Source organism: Xiphophorus maculatus, chromosome 20, assembly GCF_002775205.1.
Source record: "Xiphophorus maculatus strain JP 163 A chromosome 20, X_maculatus-5.0-male, whole genome shotgun sequence".
In the NCBI taxonomy this organism is placed as follows: Eukaryota; Metazoa; Chordata; class Actinopteri; order Cyprinodontiformes; family Poeciliidae; genus Xiphophorus; species Xiphophorus maculatus.
The window spans coordinates 31,437,957-31,456,441 of NC_036462.1; the positions used below are offsets into that span (position 1 = coordinate 31,437,957).

Consider the following 18,485-nt stretch of genomic DNA (forward strand, 5'->3'; position numbering starts at 1 on the left):
CAGTTCGAACAAGACTGAAGACTCAGTAAGTTGAACGAGTGATTTTACTGCCACTGATTAACTCTCGCAGGACCAACCATCAAAAGTGATTAAAAACCAGGAGCAGCTGCCTACAAGCGTGTTTTATGAGCAGAAGGATAACGATATTACTGAGGGGCAGGTGGTGGACCACTCATTAATTAGTGGGAAGTACTGCTGCCGTCAGCGGTCTCCACACACCGCTCTGTGTTTTCTGGCCCTAATAAAAAGCCTTTTAGTGTCTGATTAGCTTCTAATGTGACTGTATGGAAATGACTGTGCTTTGGGTAGATGAGGCCGGGAAAAAAACAAGCTATGGGCGACTGGCTTTGAATAAATGATTGTTTTATTCTACTTTTATTTAGCTTGGCAAAACAAACAAAAAAAACTTAAGAATGAAAGGTAAGGCCTTTTTAGGGAGAATAAGACAGAAAGAGAGAGAAATAACAGAATGATGACAATGGAGTTGATGGCAGTGAGTCCATAGGCTCCATGTTGTGTAGTTTGCTCAAGCTTAACTTGTAAAAGTGTCTGTCTGATAGACTGTTCAGCTGAAGTAATAATGCCACTAGAGACAGATGCCCTTTTAGAGATTCATATCAAATTATCTGAACAACTCAGATCATAAGCAGGCACGTCATGGCTGTCGGTGGGACTCTGCGGCAGCTCATCTCCTGTGATGCGTTCTCATTGTGCTCCGGATTGAAAACCAGCCATATTTCAGCCACTCACAGTCGGCGACAGCTTTCTGTAATGTGGCAGCAGCGTCACGGCAACGGGAGCAACTTTGGAGGAGCGAGCTCACGTTGTTTCCTTTGAAAGAAAGCGTTCTGTAAATTCATCTTTTCCCTCAAAATATTTAACACAAATACCCCACTATGAAAATGGGACAAAAAAAAAAAAAATCTTTTTGAGGGTTTTTGCACATTTACTACGAATGGAAAACCAGCCTAAAAGGCAAATCCAGCCAAAAAGCAATGAGTAACGTCGTTAAGCCTTTTTAATTTGAACTGGAGCGCGTTCTGGTAAAGTTAGCCTTCCTGCACGCTCTCCAGTACAGAGCGGACCTAATCGCGTCATCAACCCAGCATGCAAGTGTGCGGGTGAAAAAATGGCGACTTCCTAGGGTGAAAAATATAATGAAAGATGTAAAATTTTGAAGTAAACATGAGTTTTTCATATCACAAACAGCAATTTTTAAGTTAATAGTTTAACATGTTTAACTACTCGTGGATCCCTTTAAGGCAGCTTCACCCATTCTTTCCTGCAGTTCTTCTCAAGCTCCATCAGGTTGTATGAAACGTGTCTTTTCAGATCTCTCCAGCGAGGTTCAGTTAGAAGAGCATTGAATTTGGAAGACCTTACATTTGATATTCATTTGGAAAAAAATCTAAATCAATTTAGAAAGCCAAATAAGAAAAGAAAAAAGCATGAAAGAGAAGTAATACGAATTCCAACAAGAAGAAGCCACAAGTAATTATCCGCCTCCCTCCATCCCGCTCTCCCAAACAGTGAGAATAAAAACCTCACATACTGAGGTAGCCGGGTCACACGGGCCTTCGAAACGCCAAACCAGCTTTGCACAAATGCTACTCTACCCACTAAAATTCAGCAAACATAAATGGTAAAATACACCAGCGATCATAAAAAAAAAAGGCACATAACAGTGTCACTGACTTCCAGATGTTCTATGTCCAGTTAAAGTTTCTGCCAAAACCCTTTGCAGTCCACAAGAGGAGAACGTCTTGTCAGTGGAGCTGTGGGTGACATGCAGACATATTGGACATAAGAAGTCACACCTCACTCCAGCAACTCACAGCTGGTTCTCAATACCATCAAAAGCCTACTGCTGCTTTATCACTTCTGTCAGGTTACCAGGGAAAATGTAGACCGGCTCATCCTCAGGGAAGAGGGGAAACGGCTGGCAGGCTGATCAAGTTCAATTCAAATTGAATAATACTTTATTGGTCCCAAAGGGAAATTAAATTAAACTGTATATCGATCATTTTCACCCCAAGCGCCTCATCCTCTGCCTGAATCCTAGCTTTGGGGGAGGCGCCTCCATCTTCCACATCCATAATTCGGTCAATAAGATTTGATAAAGATGCAAGTTCTGCATCTAAGTCATTAAATCTATCAATCGTTGTGTTCTGTCTGTCAGTCTCCTCTGGAGCTACAAGTGGCGACTTTTTGTTGTCGGCCTTCGGTTTTTGTCATTCTAGACATTAAAACTATTAGTCAGAGAGAGAGAACTTAGATGCATGTGAAATAACAATATGAAGCAGAATTGCTCTTAAGTATTGAGGAAGCTGAAAACACACATCTAATCCACATTGTTCTCACTAGCAAGCTGCAGCTTCAGATGTCTGATTGACCTTTTAGGCAGAACTGTGTAGACGCTATTCCAGTTATAGAGGGCCAACTTTGCAACTGTCTTTATGTGTCTCTGAAGATCCAGGTCTGAGATCATCACTGCGTCCAGATTTGGGTCCTGGTCAGTTTTTAAAGTTGTAGAAGCAGAAGCGACCGTCCAAAAATAATAACTTCAGTTTTGTTTCTGGTCAGCTGAAGAAAGTTATGGCAACTCAGCATTTGGATACATAGTCATCTAACAGTGTCACTGCTACACTTCATCTGTGTAACCATGGTAACAAATCTCATGACTTGTTATAACCTGAGCTAGCGGGAGTAGTACTGAATCAGAGAACAATGATTCTCATGACGTACCACACTTTTCCCCTCCACTTCACTATTATGTGCTTTGCGCTTGTCTATCACAGAAAATCGGAATAAAATCCAGAAGTTTGTTGTTGAAATGTGACAAGAACGTGTTAAAGAGGATATGAATACTTTCGCGAGGCACAATCCATAAAAGGGAATCGGGTACATGTCGATATTTAAAACAGCTCAGTCGGTTTCTGCTTGTAGCCGGTTTCATCCTTCAAGCTGTACACACCGTCTGCTCCCAGCCGCCTGACAGCGGCGTGGAGCCAACATTTCTCTGCACAGGACAGCAAACACTCATTAAACCCGCCTTTGCTTCTGTACACATACATCTGCTGCTTGTTGCCGTGGTGATGCTCTGAACACGCCGTAGATGCTACGCGACGGGCATCCTTCAGAGTAGTACGTCTTTCGCACGCCCTGCCTCACCGCCGCGCGGTTTGCTGTTTAGCCGGCGAGGCTCCAGTCCAGATGTTCCTCTGAAGAACAGCTGGATTTCTTTGACTGATGATATCAGCGTGTCTGCTGCTTCTGTCGTCATTCGGGCTTTTTGTTCTTTGAATTCAAAACCTCGGTTTGTTCAGTGAATCTATGCAGCCACTCTGAGAACCGTCTGCTAAGAGCAGTAGGCCTATTCATTTTTTCCATCTGGACACCTTGTTGTTGTGACAGGCTGTCAGGATGCTTTCTCTCTCTCTGGCTTAAATGCTGATGGTACTGATTTGGTGTCAGAAGTGGTGCCAGCTCAACACCAAGCCTTTGGGCTGCGGGCGGCTTTAATGAGCTCCCCTGAGTGGCTGCTGGAGATGCACACCTCCCCACCCACCATCTACATCTTTGACTATGCCCAACTTTAACTGGAGGGAGAAGAAAAGGGGGTGAAAAAAATTACAGGAGGAATTGATTTAGATGAAAGTGGCCCAAGAATAAAAAGGCATATTTTGCTCCCTTGACTGAGAACAAGCCCTGTTAACACCTCCATCACAGGCGGAGCATGTGGAGCATATGGGATATGTGGAAGGAGAAGTGTGCTGTTTTCGGAAGATGGACGAGTGCAGGATGCCTGCCGCTCTTCCTGTGCTGTTTTGATCAGGCAGCTGGAGTTCATTGGGCCTGTTCACTGGAACAAGAATGCCCTCTAGTGGCCAGTTAGCAACACAGCAGGAACAGCTACGTTTATTATGTCGTCCATGTCATTTTTCCGTAGTTGGGTAGTACATTTACTCACTTACATTTACTTGAAAAATGTACTTTTAGGAGTATTTTTTTTACTTTAACTTGAGCTATTTTATTATTAAGCACTGCTGCTCTCACTAGAGTAAAATTTCTGGATTCTCTACCCACTGAATGAAGAACAAACATGTTTTAACCAAAAATGCACCACATAGAGACACACAGCTGCTGTTTCTGTTAAAGTTTCATAAGTTTTTTTTATTGAAAGAAACTGATTTGGAATACTTTTGCCTGATTTTGTTATTTATATAAACTATCTGATGTTTGTCATTAAAATACCAAAATTTCCACTTAACTTTATATTTTGATCCATCTAATTATGTAACTTTTAAATATTAAATTACTGATGATGTGATCAGTTGCTCAATACTTGAGTAGACTTTTTACAAAATACTGTTTGTAATCTTCAGTAATTCCTTGGACGGCTACTTTTTACTTTTACTTGAGTAAAAACATATTGAAGTAGTGCTAATTTGACCTGATTACAGTTTTTGGATACCCTGCCACCTCTGGATGCCATATAGTGACTTCTAGTGATGCTCAGGACAGCCAGCAGCTCCCTTCCTTGCTGAGGAGTGCCGGAGCGCACACTGAGGGGAAATGCAGCAGCTCTTTCAGTGTGAAATATACAAAGTTTGCACTTAACAACACAATGTAAATCAGAGCGCCACTAACGTACGTCAAGATGAGTTGCTTTCATTTGTTGCTCCACACTTAAAAAACTGCATTATTCAGATGTCAGGTTTAAACACCTATTGAGACAGATTTAACAAACACAAGAAAGACAAGAGAGTTAGATTCTTTTGTACTCGCGAGGAGAACAGCCAGAGATGTTTTCAGTCACACATCTCTTCCGTTCTGAAAACATATGTGTCCGTTCTCCCTTTTTATTGCTGTTAGGATCCCTGTTACAGAGAGCGTCTCAAAGGGGCGGGGAAAACACTTCAGTCACATAATTGCAACGCAAATGCTAGTCACTAACAAAACTCATGGTATCTACACACTAGATTATTCTGTTCCAGACACAGGATAACACAGAGCAAGTTGTATGTCTTCACAGCGATGGTTTTCTAGCTATCTAGCAGGTCAAGGATGCAGAGGTTTCTGCTGAGCGATAACCATGTTGAAAACAGTTTCTCTGCTCTTCCTCAGAGAGGCCTTCTGAGAAAGGATTCAAAGTAATTCAACAACACAGAAACTTCCTTTATGCTAAGATGAAACAAATAAAGGCATATAAGACAAGAACATTATAAAGGCACATGAACCAACAAATATTTGATAATAATATATATAACTTACCTAACACAGATCAAAGTGAGCTCAACTTATGAACACATGCACGCACAACACTGGTACTCAAGATGTTACCACTGACGCTTTTCGATGCTACTGATAACACACTAAATCACACCTATCTTGTTGGCCTCTTTGGCTAAAAAAAAACTGCGTCCATATTGGGTCATTCTATTGAGTGTATGATGAAAATCCCTAGCTTGCATTTCGCCTGTTCAATGTTTACTGGTATGTAGATGTGATTATCTACTTGATTACAGTCATTTCTGGTGCAAACAGATAGCTTCAGTCTTTAGGACAGCTGGGAAATCGTGCTGACAGCACATGAAGTTGATGTTTTCATGCAGCCTTTGCAAATAAAGCGTCAGCGGACAGAAACGGAAAGGTTTGTGGTTCTTTACTTCAGCTCTCCGGTGAGGTCTGTTTGTGTAGTAAGCAGCGTTATTGTCTTCCCCCTCTGTTGTGTGGTGCAGCAGCTGATCCTGTGCAGTGATGTCACAAGCTACCCTGCTTTCAGAGGCTTACGGAGAAAAGGTTACAAGCTGCTTTATCCTCATTAGCATCACGGCGTTGACGTGTCCAGTGTTGTCTTACTCTGCGTCCACTAGTCCATGCCTCTCTGTTTGCACTTCTCCAGATTTAGCCGCAGCAGCGGCGTCAGAACAATTGGTGACGTCGTGACGCCTGGAATGAAACCTTTTTCTGATTAAATGACATGGCAGTCACCAGGACCAATGCTATTCCCTTGTTACACCTGGAGATCAGTGAACGGCTTGCAGGATGCAGCATTGTTTCCTGTACTTTCATGAGCTGATAAATCTATATTACTTTTATTATGATGTCAGGTTTTTTTTTTTTTTAGATCAGCAGCAATCACAATTTACATGCAGAGTTCACCTTTTACCTATTTGTGTCTTCTTATATTTTAGCCTTTAGCATGGTAGGACAACTTGTGTTACCGAATGAACCACCAATGGCTGTGGAACAATCATAGAAAAGACAGTCGTGTTTAAGGAGCCTCTTTCATCTCTATGCTTCCTCTGACTCGAGTTTGAAAAAAACCCCTCACTGACTCTAAAAATAGTTACATTTGCATTTTTCTCCAGCAGTAGAAGCTTACACACCAAAGTGTGTTTGTCAGTATGACCTGGTAGTTCTTAGAATGGAAAAAAGAAAGCACTTTGTGAGTTACTGACCAGCCGTTCACAAGTCAGGGCTAAGCTAATCAACTGAGTGTGGACCAACATCTGATTTCTCTGTTAATCTCCGTTCACGCTTACCTGCGTATCTTTATCAAGGCTGAGTTTAAGTTGGCCAAAGAGACAGTGGAACAGGCGGTAAGAGTTAGCTGTTTGCCTTTGGCGTTTAGCCCTGCAGTGTCTAGGAGCTTGAATGCCAACACTGCATCTGGTAGCGATGGCCAAACGAAGCCTCGTGAAGCAATGAAGCTTCCCAGCCCACTGCTTTTCCCAAAAGTTCGTTACTCTGTGCTTCATTCGTTTCTCACTAATGACATCTGCTGTTGAAACTGTGGCAGCTTTGTCACTCAAATAGGCATACTTAAAAAAAATTAGTAAATGCAATATTGTCACAAAGTTTTTGTCAAACTCATGTTTAGTAACAGGAGAGTCAATTAAATCCTATTTAACTAATCTTTTTTTAGTTATTAAAATTATTTGTAGCCAATCCTGGTATATATCAGTGGCTGTTTTATTTTGTCATCGACTGATTTGACAATAGACGTTTGTTTTACTGTATTCATAGTGCAGTGCTTGTTGGGCAGACAGTATTCTTTGAGTTTTGTATTTGCTTCCTGAAAAACTAAAATTCTTCAAAAATTCTCATTTTCTTGGATTTCTATTGGCTCTCTGATCTGATCCCTTATATTTTTACTCATCAGGCAGGATTTTACACTTCCAACAGCTTTAAGTCTGTTTCTGCTGTGCAAGACTGACATATATTTGCAGAACATAGAAATAGTGGAAATTTCAAGAAGGTGAGAATTTTGGAGGTGAAGGGGTTAATTATTTTTTATTTAAGAATCTTGTGAATGATCATCTAAGTCTTTCCAGATGTCAGATTTTTTCTTCTCACTGGCTCCATTTCAATCAAGTTCATTTGTGTAGCACATTTCGGCAACAATGCAGTTTCAAAGTGCTTTACCTAATAAAAAACACACAGATATAAAGTCACAAAGTATACCATAATCAACAATTGAGAAAACCGGTAACAAACATTACATTTTGATGAGTCCCGTCATCAAAATCATTAATACACATGGACTATGTTGGTCAAGGTTCCTTTTATTTCGGCCACTGCTGAAAACAAATACTCCTCTGATGCGCGATCAAATACGATAACCCGAGAAGCACTAGCATCTGGGAGTTCTGTTTTGGACTTACTTAACTTCTTGTACAGTTGTTCAAATTCGGTAATATAGTCCAAGATGGACGTGTCGCCCTGTCTGACACTTACAGTACAGTGTAAGTGTCGTATTGTAGATTCTTTTCCTTCTTCTAAACACACTGATTCTTGGTCAGAAGAACAGTCATTCCTGTATCGGCGTTGAGATGTTCCACAGTGATTTCCAACTCTTCCTGATAGGGACAGGGCAGCCGCTCGGGCCTGCTTCTGTTTCTGTCGGTAATGAGTCTCCAGATTTCAATCTCATTTTCCCAACTTTTGTAAGACGTCTTCTCACCAAACGTTGGAGGAACTTTGTAATTCCCAGCAGCAGCCATCCTCTGCTACTCGGCAGCCATACTTTCATGGTCGCCATTCACATACCCAACAACATGGGCATTTCCAAGCACAGAGCACAGCTATTGTGCTCTCCCCGCCTCCCGTCACCTCACATCCAACACAGGCGCAGTAAGTTGCTACGTGCAACTCAACAGCTGGCACCAGTTCGCAAAGTCCTGAGTCCACTGTCTGTCCTCTGAGTTGTCCTCATTTGTGATGAGGCCGACGATGGTCGTGTCATCAGAGAACCTCTGAGCATGGCAGCTTGAGTTGATGGAGAAGGATCTAGTGTAGAGGGTGAAGAGGAACAGTGACGGCACAATTCCCTGCGGAGCCCCTGTACTGCAGACCAGTGTAGTGCAGCTAATGAAGACCTCATTAGGGTCAGTCTTTGTGGAAATATACTACATGTATCATTAGCAATGCTTAGGAAACAATGTTAAAACTAGAATGTCTGAAATTAGTGTTACATTCTTTAACATCTTTGGCCAAAGTAACTAAGAGTCACTGTGGAGGGTTGAATGAGCTATACATGGATTCAGAGCCTCATGTTGCAGACTTTGGTCTAAAGGTTTAAAAAACAGATTATGAAATAATCAACATGGAAACATTTTAACATTATTATTTTAGATTTCCTACAGCTTTACACAAGCTACCTCAAAGCCCTTGAGCCTTGAAGAATCTTTCTTCCTTTCCTGAACTCCCTAATTTCAACATTGATTGCCATCGTGATGCAGATCTATGATGTCCTTAGCTCCAAGATTAGCAGATTTCTACAACATGAACCTGTCAGATCATTGCGTCACTGTGACGATCTGACAATGATCATCACGTTGTGGTCTGTAACCTAGGCGTCTTGTTTTGTAGTCACGCGAGGCAGAAAGTCTGCATTTCCCAGAAAGCTTAAATCCCAGAGTCAGTAGATTCTCAGAGTGAGGATGAGCCAACAAAGCCATGCAGTCGGGTTACATCACTACCTTTCAGCTCTGTTGTTCTCAAATGAAAAGAGGCTGAGCTTATAAAACAATCGTTTTAAAAGTGTGTATATATATTAACTTCTATTATTATACCAAAAAAAAGCAGTTTTCAAAACTATGACATGTTCATCTCAAAAATGAATTCTAGTAAGAGGATGCATGAGGATGCTGATTTAATCTACAAAACTTGGTCAGTTTGTCCAAACTGTTTGTTTTTTTTAATTTTATCTTCAGAGTAAATGAAAAACTAGCAACACAAAGACCAGCTGTCTTTATTAAAGCAGTATTCCCTCCCCGGTGCATTCCTGTAGTTTGCAGAAGCATCTGAGACAATCAAGCTCAACAGAAAAGATGGACATATTTTCCAGCAGGCAGAAAAGAAAAACTCACTAAAGCTCAGCTGTGTGTGTGTTTTTTTTAAGCCAACACACAACTTAAGTTAAACAGGGACGCCACCTGTCAGAGGGAGCCATTAGAGGAAATCCCATTATCAGTAATCCTATAGGCTCAGTGGCAGGAGCCCAACAAGTGGGATCCACACTCTCTCTCTCCATTTCTCTCTTTTCTCTCTCTCTTGCTCTCTCTCTACTGTACATCTGCAGTGTTAGGACAGAGAAACATGCTGCTGTTACAGTTGCCGTGGTGACAGACCTGTTAGTGCCAGTGCTAGAGGGGGCGCGACCCCTGGCAGACTTCCTCCCTGTTGGATAGAGGCGCTCACTCAGGATATTAATGCTACTCCATGCCAGAAAGGGTGCACAGTAAGTCTTCGTCTGACGTGCGTACTACTCTGGGTTTCACTCCTCTGTCTCTTGAGTTTGATCATCACTTGCTTGTCAGCTCGCTTTGGCTTCTAAGCTTCCGGAAAAGAAAAAAAAAACAGCATTTCTGCTGTTTGCAGAAAGATAGTTGGGGTTGGAGGACAGATTGACGGAGGTCTAACGAGCTGCTCCTAAGCAGGACCAGAAAAGATTGATTTTTATTTTGTTATTGTTTTCACAAGTCACAATCCGTGTTTTCAAAGAATCCACTGTCAGTGGAAATCATTCCAGCCTAGGTCTAAATTTTAAGCTCGTCTTAATGCCGCTGGTGCCAAAAAGCATAGTAAATTCTCCGTCTTTGTGTTTTCACCATGAAATAAGAGTTTCATGAATCTCAGACTGTCTTAAAGAGTCTCTGAGTTCAGGTAGCCAGTTCAGGTTTGATCTGTCCAAGTGTTTTAGAAATGCAGTCCAAAGCCCTTTAGCTTTAGCTTCAGGAAGCCATGAAGAAGATGCTAACTTTAGCATCATTAGCAGCTGCTAAATGTTTTGGATCTTGTGTGTCACTGTCTGTCAACATTACTTTTATAAACCCTGATGCTGTGTTTGTTCCTACACTGTCTCTAGATATTTATAGAGTGACATTTGTCGAACTGCTTTATCCTATTATTAGACGCTAACTTTAGCATCATAGGCAGTTTGAGTCTAACCCCAGTATTTCAGTGAAAGTGGGTCCTTATCAGAACCACTGAAAAGTCCATTACCCAACTTTCCACGTTGGGGGGGTTTGTGCACCTGCTTAACCTGAAGGTAATTCACATAAAGCACAGCAGGAATTTTAGCTAGAAGCTAACGAGCTCTGTTCTACTTATCTGAGGCTGACGTCACGCCAAACCAGAACCTCTTCTAATTATAAGTCAGAAAACTTTTGCCCTACCAGCAGAGTGGGCAGTGTATCTGCATTTTTATGTTCAAACACTGCATTCATTTGTAATTTAATCAAAACTATCTCTTTCTCTTTAATGCTTGGCGGCCATGTTAGATTTTGAAGTTGGGGGCCGGTGAGCCCATTTCATCTGACTTGATTTAAAAATAAATACCACAGATTGCGTAATAGTTCATCGACTCAATGCAAAAACTAGTTTTTTAAATTCTAATTTCTTCAGAAGAAACTTTGTTAAATTCTATTAATAGTTTCTTGTGTTATTGGTCACACACATAATTTATGCTCTCTACTGCTCCCAAGAAACTCAAACTCAATACATCTATGCTGTTATTATAACAGTTATTTATCAACAATGAAATGTCAAGCAAACATTTCATGTAAGCAAATGCACGACTGACAAGTGTCAATCGTGGCCTAACTTCCTAAAGAGCTGGGCTTGAGGCGGGCCGACACAAGATGGCCGCCACAGGAGATGCTCGCATGATAAACATGTCAGCAGTGCATTGACACACATTCACATTTACACGCTCTGGAGCAAAATCAGAAAGGTTAGAGAGGAACTGAGTGCTTCTCAACTAAAGCTCCGAAAATTGATGTAGTGTGAAGTTTAAGGTTGTCCTCTCTTACGTTCTGGAGCAAAAACAATTCAATGGTTCAATATTTTTAGATCTCTTTACTCGTAATGTCGAGCAAGCCGTGCTTTTCGGCCTTTGGTTTTTAAAATTTGGACTGTCGAGCGACTACATTTTGAAGATTTGGATGAGTAGTGTCTGTTAAGTTAAGGATAAAATATTCCTGTCTTAATGAAGCTGGTACATGTACAGTTTGTCTTTGTTTCTTTTTGTCTGTTTCTAAACCTCATGCACCAACCGTTTCTACGCCACAGTGGCGTGGAAAAGTGTTTCCCCCTTTCCCGATTTCCTTTTCTTTTGCATGTTTGCCACAAATAAACATGTAGGAACCTCAAACCAACTGAAATATTTAAAGACAGCACAGGTAAACATAAAATGCAGTTTTTTAAAAACTATATTTATTATTAATGGAGAAAAAAAGACAATTCAAACCTGTGTGAAAAAGTGAAGCCGGCCTCAATGTTTTAATATTTTTATTGATTTTCCAGACCAGGTCATAAAAGTTCTGTGTACCAAAGTGTTTCGCTGACGAGCTTTTAGCAGACCTGCTTGGGATCCGCTGTGTGATCAGACGTCAGGGCGTCTGATTTTTGTTCATCCATCCCGACCAGAACCGGCCTCACTGAAAGAGAGGCGTGCAAAGAATTTCCTGCAATCAAATTTCACACGGCTCGTCTCCCTCACTACAGCAGGTTCAACCGCCAGTCAGGGAGAAAAGGACTGAATCATAAATCCTGCATGCAGGCCCGTTTCGGTGCTGTGTCACTCTCTGGGTGCAGAGACAGAATCGTGACCTTGCAGCGCTGCCAGTGAGCAGCAAGGACTCTCCAGTCTGCATCTGGCTGGACACACACACACACACACACACACACACACACACACCCACACACACACACACACACGTCCTATGGGAGGGAGGGAGAGAGAGAGAGAGAGTTAGGGGTGGGTGTTAAGCTGAGACAGAGAGAGAAAGAGAGAGAGACCTGGTGTGGACAGTTGAGTTGCTGATGGGGGTAGAGGAGCTGCCTCCCTCTCTGTAGCTGCTGCCTCCCATCCAGCCTGACCCTCCTGGAATCTGCTCCCCTCATCCTCTTCCTCTGAAGGTATGGCTGCTCCTTCCACCCTTCAGCTTCCATCCCGTTTTCAGTTGTGTCATTCCTGCACATCTCCGGAGAACTTTGCACTCGAGCACGTAGGAAGTGGAGAGCGAGTGCGGCTTGTTTACTGCTGCCTGGTGTCTGGCAGCCCAACCCCTCCTGTCCTGCAGGCGGTGTCACGGCAGCTGCTGTTTGTGCCCTCAGCTTAGGATGAAGGGACCATAACAAGACTGTTGTTGTTGTTTTTGTCTCCACCCCATGCATAGGCTGTTACTCATCCAACGTGAGGCTGGCCGCATGCTGCCGTCGGTTCACGTTGTTGTATTTGCTGCATCCTGACTCGACTTTTGCTGATGTCAGTGCAGCTGCGTGATGGCTCCGTATTGATCCACGATTGGTCGAACGTGTTGGCCTAGAAATGTTGTCATTCTCCTATTCGTTTATTGCTGAATTGCTGTTTGTGATGCACAGAAACTCATAATTGCTTCCAAAATTGTCTATCTTCGGCTATACTTTTCACCCATGAAGGTCACCATTTTTATTTATTTATTTATTTTTTTGGATGATGCGGTTTGGTCTGCGGTGTACCGGAATCTACCGAGTAAGCACAGGAAGGCCAACATTTAACAGTACGTGAGTTGTTGTTTTTTTTGTTCCGTTTATTTTTTTTAATGATATTGCATTTGGTGTAAATTTAGACAATGCTATAATGCATTGCTCTTAGCTGTAATAAAAAGAAATGTAAAAAAATGGTGAGCTAACTTTGTAAGCTTGAACAATAAATATGCAGCTGTGCTTTTTTTTCCCAGCAAACCACAGGCCCCTCCTTCTGTCTCATGCCAACCCATTAAATGCAAGCAATTATCAGATTCTTGATTTGTTTGTTGTTGTTGGTGATGTTGTCTCCCAGTACTAAACAGGAACTTAGGAAAACTTACTCCACTGACGTACTGATGCACTCTTCCACTGTAAACTGTAGGGGACAATGACACCTCATTCACACCCCATCAGGTTAGAAGACACTGCTCACAGCCATGCTTGCTAAATCCTTCATGCCAATATTGTGTTCCTTTCATTTTTTTTACGTCAGTAACTGTGGCTACCAAAAATGACATTTTTCAACTCTTTTTAAATAGGGTTAATGTTAGGGGCAATTTTAAAGAAACAGACTTCAAAGATTGGAAACATTCATTTCCTAGATTTCTGCCATATGCCAGCTAAAGTCGACATCACTATTGTTTATTTTGTAATAACAGACATGATGATCTCATTATAAAGTTTGCATAAATGTTTATTTACGTGCAGCTCTGGATAAAATGAAGAGCCCACCGCTCTGAACCCCAATGAAAACCTCCTGGCTCTTCCACCAAATGTTGATTTCTGAACTCTTCCTGGGTCAAAACATTAGTGTTGTTGTTTCAAATTGAATATGAACTTATTTTCTTTGCATTATTGGAGGTTTGAAAGCGTGGCATCTTTTTTTTTTGTTGTTATTTTGACCATTTCTCATTTTATGTAAATAAATACCACATTTTAGCTTGGAATCCCCGAGACATGGTGTCAGTAGTTCATATAATAAAAGAATAATGTTACTCAAACATCGACCTATAAAAAGTTAAGTCAGAGAAAATGATCATTTTAAGTGTTCTGTTATTTTTTCCCAGAGCTTACGTTAAATAAAAAGCCCCTCTCCCGGCCAGTTAAGTTCCTCAGGAGCCAGGTTTGCTCACCTGACCCTCTTATGCATCTAAGGGTAAATAAACGAAACCTCTGGAGGTTTTGTGTCTACAAAAGAATCGCTTAACCGACTTCCCCTTACATGTGACTGCCCTGTAATGGACTGTTTTTTTTTTTAGATCAGGTTTCTGTCTGTGTGCCATGCAGATTATATGCCTTGTGTGTGCCCAGCTTTGGCTCTCTGTGATCCTGGGGATAGTGTCAGCAAGTGCTGCCAAGGCCCCCTAACATGTGGTCTTATTAGTACTCTACAGCAACTAACAAGAAGACTTGAGATGCAGTTTAGCACGAGTGAAAATGTATGAGTGTTTTTAGTACCGTTTTAGATAGAAAAAAGGAGTACATTTCTGCCAAAAAACTCAAAAAAACAAGGAAATTCTTGAGCTACAAAAGTCAAAAATTTGCTAGAATAAAAAATCTGAAACTGAGACTAATCTCTTTTTTTTAAACAAATGTTTGACTTTACAGACTCATAAATTTCCAAATTTCTATGTCTAGAAAATCTCTGAGGTTAATCTCAAATATTCAGTTTCTGCTAGCAAATTTTTTTTGTCTTTTCAAACTCACATATTTCCTCGTTTTCCAGAAAGTCTCTGAGACTGATCTCAAAGTTTCACTTTTTTCTAGCAAATTTTCTGACTTATCCAGCTCAGATTTCCTTGCTTTTCTAGAAAATCGGAGATTCATCTCAATGCTTTAGTTTCACTTTTACATCACAGTAGAAATGAGTCACCCTATGGCTGCTGCAGGTTAGGAGAGTCAGTGCAGGTGAAAATCCTCCACATGTTGTTACAGGTGTAACAACAGAGCAATCTGTTGATGACAATGACAAATAAATCTTATCTTATCTTAAAAACAAAAAACAAAACAGGCTTTACACTAAATAAGGGAATTAGAAAGAGAAATGAAAAGCAGTTCAGTTTCATACACTGAAAAAAATAACTCTTTGGATGAACATAAAAAAATCATGGAAAGGATTTCCACCTGATTACTTTGCTTTATTTCAGCACCATGTGATTCTGTTACTCCTATTTAAAGCAATTGTGCTGGCTCAACTTAATGTATTATGGTTATTCTAATTTAAATAAAATGAGTTGGCTCAATTTAATTTATTAAGGTTGATTCAACTCATTTACTATAGTTGGACCCAATGTAATTTAAAAAAGCCAGCCCAACTAATTTGCAATGCTTTGGACCAAATCATTTACTTTACTAAGATTAATGCAAATTTAGTTGAAACCAACTTTTTTTTTTCCCAAAGAGTTTTTGCAGCGCTTGTGGCTCGTATTTTTTTGAGACAGTAGGCAGACAGGAAAGAGGGCGAGGAGACATGCGGCAAAGGCCGCCGGGATGGGAGTCGAACCAGCGACGTCCGTGTCGAGGACTAAGGCCTCCAAACGTGGGGCGTGCGACGCCCGAGAAACCAACTTATGTTACAGTGGTACCTTCACACTATTTAATTAAGTTGATCCAACTCATGAAAATGAAGTTAGCTGAACAAACATGCTTCATGCTGAAAGAAAGCTATTTAATCGTGTGGAGATCCTTTCCATGATTTAATTACGTTAATTCAAAGACATTTTTTTAAGTTACATTACATTAAGCGTTTTAAGACAAGACTGGGTGAAAGGGTAGAAAGAACTCTCAACAATTAGAAAAGGTACAACAGAACTGCCAATGCCAATCGTGCCCTGCAGAGAAAAACAAATATCTATAGTTTAATCTGTAACTAAAACTGCTTTGAAGCTTTCCCAGGCGCAAAACAGTTATGTCGCGTGATCTTCCATGATCTCTCGTGATCCCCTGATCTCGCTAGACCCTCCTCGGAGGGAGATCAATCTGACTATAATGAATCCCGTTGTCTCAACTTGAATACATTTTATTCAAGTTGAGACAAAAAACGATTGCCTCGCGTGGTCTCGTGTGATATCCCGTGATTTCCCATGATCTCGCGTGATATCCCGTGATCTCGCGTGATCTCGCGTGATTTCCCGTGATCTCACTTGTCATCTTCAGCACAAGATCAGTCTGACTAAAATGAATCATGTTATCTCAACATGATTAAATTTGATAAATGTTAAGTTGTTGAATTTCTTGTTTATCCAACATGATTGTATCACGTTTTTGTTTGAAACATGAAATTGTTTAGTTAAAAGTACATGATATTCTTTTGTTATTGTAATAACCCTCGAAGTTCATTTTTTTCAGTGTATGTGAGGGAGAGAAGTATCACATCTCCATGAAAAGGAGATTTTTTTAAACCAAGAGATGGTTAAAGTACAGTGCCTCAGGAAATTGACACTCCCTAGTCTCTCTTATATTTTTTTCTGTTCCAGTATTAAACTTTATTGGATTTTATTGGGATTTTAACGTTGTGGTTAGACCTGGGCAGTGTAGCTCAAAAGGACCAACTAGAAGGGAAATTATGTACGAGTTTCATTTTTTAAAAGAAAAATCACCATAAGATATTTGTGTATATTTATCCAGCCCCCTTTCTCAAAATGCCCAAAATAAAATCTACTGCATTTAGTAGAATTCAGAAGTCACTAAGTCATGTTCATGTTTAGTCATGGTTGAGATTACAGACTTTCAGAAAGATGCCAAGAGTTCTCCATCCAATATGAGGTTGAAAACTCAATAGCAAAAAACAGATTATCAAGAACATTATCTTACATCTCTCTCCTTATGTTTTATTGTTTTAAACACCCAAACTGATGCTGAAAATACATAGATTTGTGTCTCTGTCCTGCAGCAACAACCTCTACACCGAAGAGTGTGTAGAGAGGGATGACCTGGCAGTGATCAGAAAAACGTTGCATTGCTTCCATTTTCGATTAGCCGGTCACCAGTCACGGCCAATCAATACGTAAATCGGCTGACTTCAGAAGGTGGCCGATTATTGATAATGAACTTTATTTATAAAAGGACAATGTACAACTCAAAACATAAATGTCACAATTTAAAGCGCTACATCAGATCCTAGCAAAAGCTAATTTGCATCTGCAGTCCCTTGACGGTGTTCAGCACATCTCTGGCAACCTCACCCTGTTCTTAGCCAAACTGTTGTTTATGTGCATGGTAAGTTTTATTAGTCCCAGTTTAGTCTATTAGCATGAAAATAAGATGCCATGTTATGTTATTTATTTTCTTGTTTTATTTTTATTTTTTTGTATCACAGAAGGAAAACATACACTGTAAAACATCACATTCACATTCCTTCCCCCTCGCCATGTTCTCCTATGTGGACAGGTGAACTGGGGGAAGGCAGACACTGTAGGAGGCGCTGGTCCGACCTGACGCTTAAGTTCGGATCAGCAGTTCCAGTCAAGCCGTTCACTTCCGGAGATGTGTCTATTTTTGTTGATCCCTCTAGTTTAAAACAGCCTGGCACACCAGTTGTGGTCTTTGTAGGAAAGGAAACGGCATGTTAGCAGAGATATCGGTGCTTCTGTACCGCTTGTGCTCTTCTTAAAGAACAACTTTCAAGGATCGTTAGATAGAAGTTTTCCTCTTTTAAACCCTTGCTCATCTTATTTTCCGTAGAAAAATCTAATATCCATATCTGTCTATATGACAGGACGATAACGTTTGTCTGACTGAATCATTTTTCGTTGGTATGGAAGGATGCACAAACATCACAGTTCATCCCAGGGATAAACACGACTAATCCTTTCAATCATGCTGAGTCTTGGCACGCTGAAACATGGCGGAGGTGGGGTAAAGCCTTTTTATTTATAGAGTCTAATTGCATACAGAAAATCTTTTGTCACCAGTTCGGTCACCATTAACATAACTATCAAACAGATGAAGTGAAAGCTTTTATCTTCAGCATTCTCTGCCTTACGCCCTAGGAATGCTTATGCTGTTCTAAGGTTTTGTGACTTGCATGGCTGAACATTTGTCTGGATGCCTTTTCAAATTGACTTATGAGAAGCCACGTGTACATGAGACACATGTATCCTATGCAGAGAAAGGCTCAGACATGACGGAAAAGCCTACCAGAGGTCAAATCTGAAAGAAAAGTTTACAGTGAGAAAAAAATGCCTGCCAGGGACCAAGAAAATGTCATCTTTCCCAGCTGTAAGCCATGGTCCTGATACTTCTGGCGGTTTTCACAGGACAGGAGCTTGATAACTAGAGGACCCCATCCCCAGCATGGCTCTCTCTCTTTCTGCACTATTTGTTTCTATACTTAAGGCCTCCTATGTATTTGCAACCCTTCAAATTTGTGGGACAACAGAACTCCAGCAGCTGCACGACCCAGTTTCCTCAGGAGGAAGTTGCCTCCCTTTCCCTGTGAATGCCCCTCCTCAAAGGTCTGTGAA

The 18,485-nt window shown here is 40.9% G+C and overlaps 1 protein-coding gene across 6 annotated transcripts in view; it reads left to right on the forward strand.

The window, feature by feature from the left end:
• LOC102228922 (IQ motif and SEC7 domain-containing protein 1-like) overlaps positions 1-18,485 on the forward strand; it is an 80,998-nt gene that overhangs the window by 39,652 nt on the left and 22,861 nt on the right. Inside the window, exon 1 of one of the 6 annotated variants that reach the window (XM_023325099.1) lies at positions 9,671-9,748. The exons of the other annotated variants lie outside the window; for them this stretch is intronic. Within the exon in view, the coding sequence (XP_023180867.1) occupies positions 9,720-9,748 (29 nt within the window). The 5' untranslated portion in view covers positions 9,671-9,719. Of the gene's footprint in view, positions 1-9,670; positions 9,749-18,485 lie in introns of those variants that run through there. 6 annotated transcript variants of the gene reach the window in all.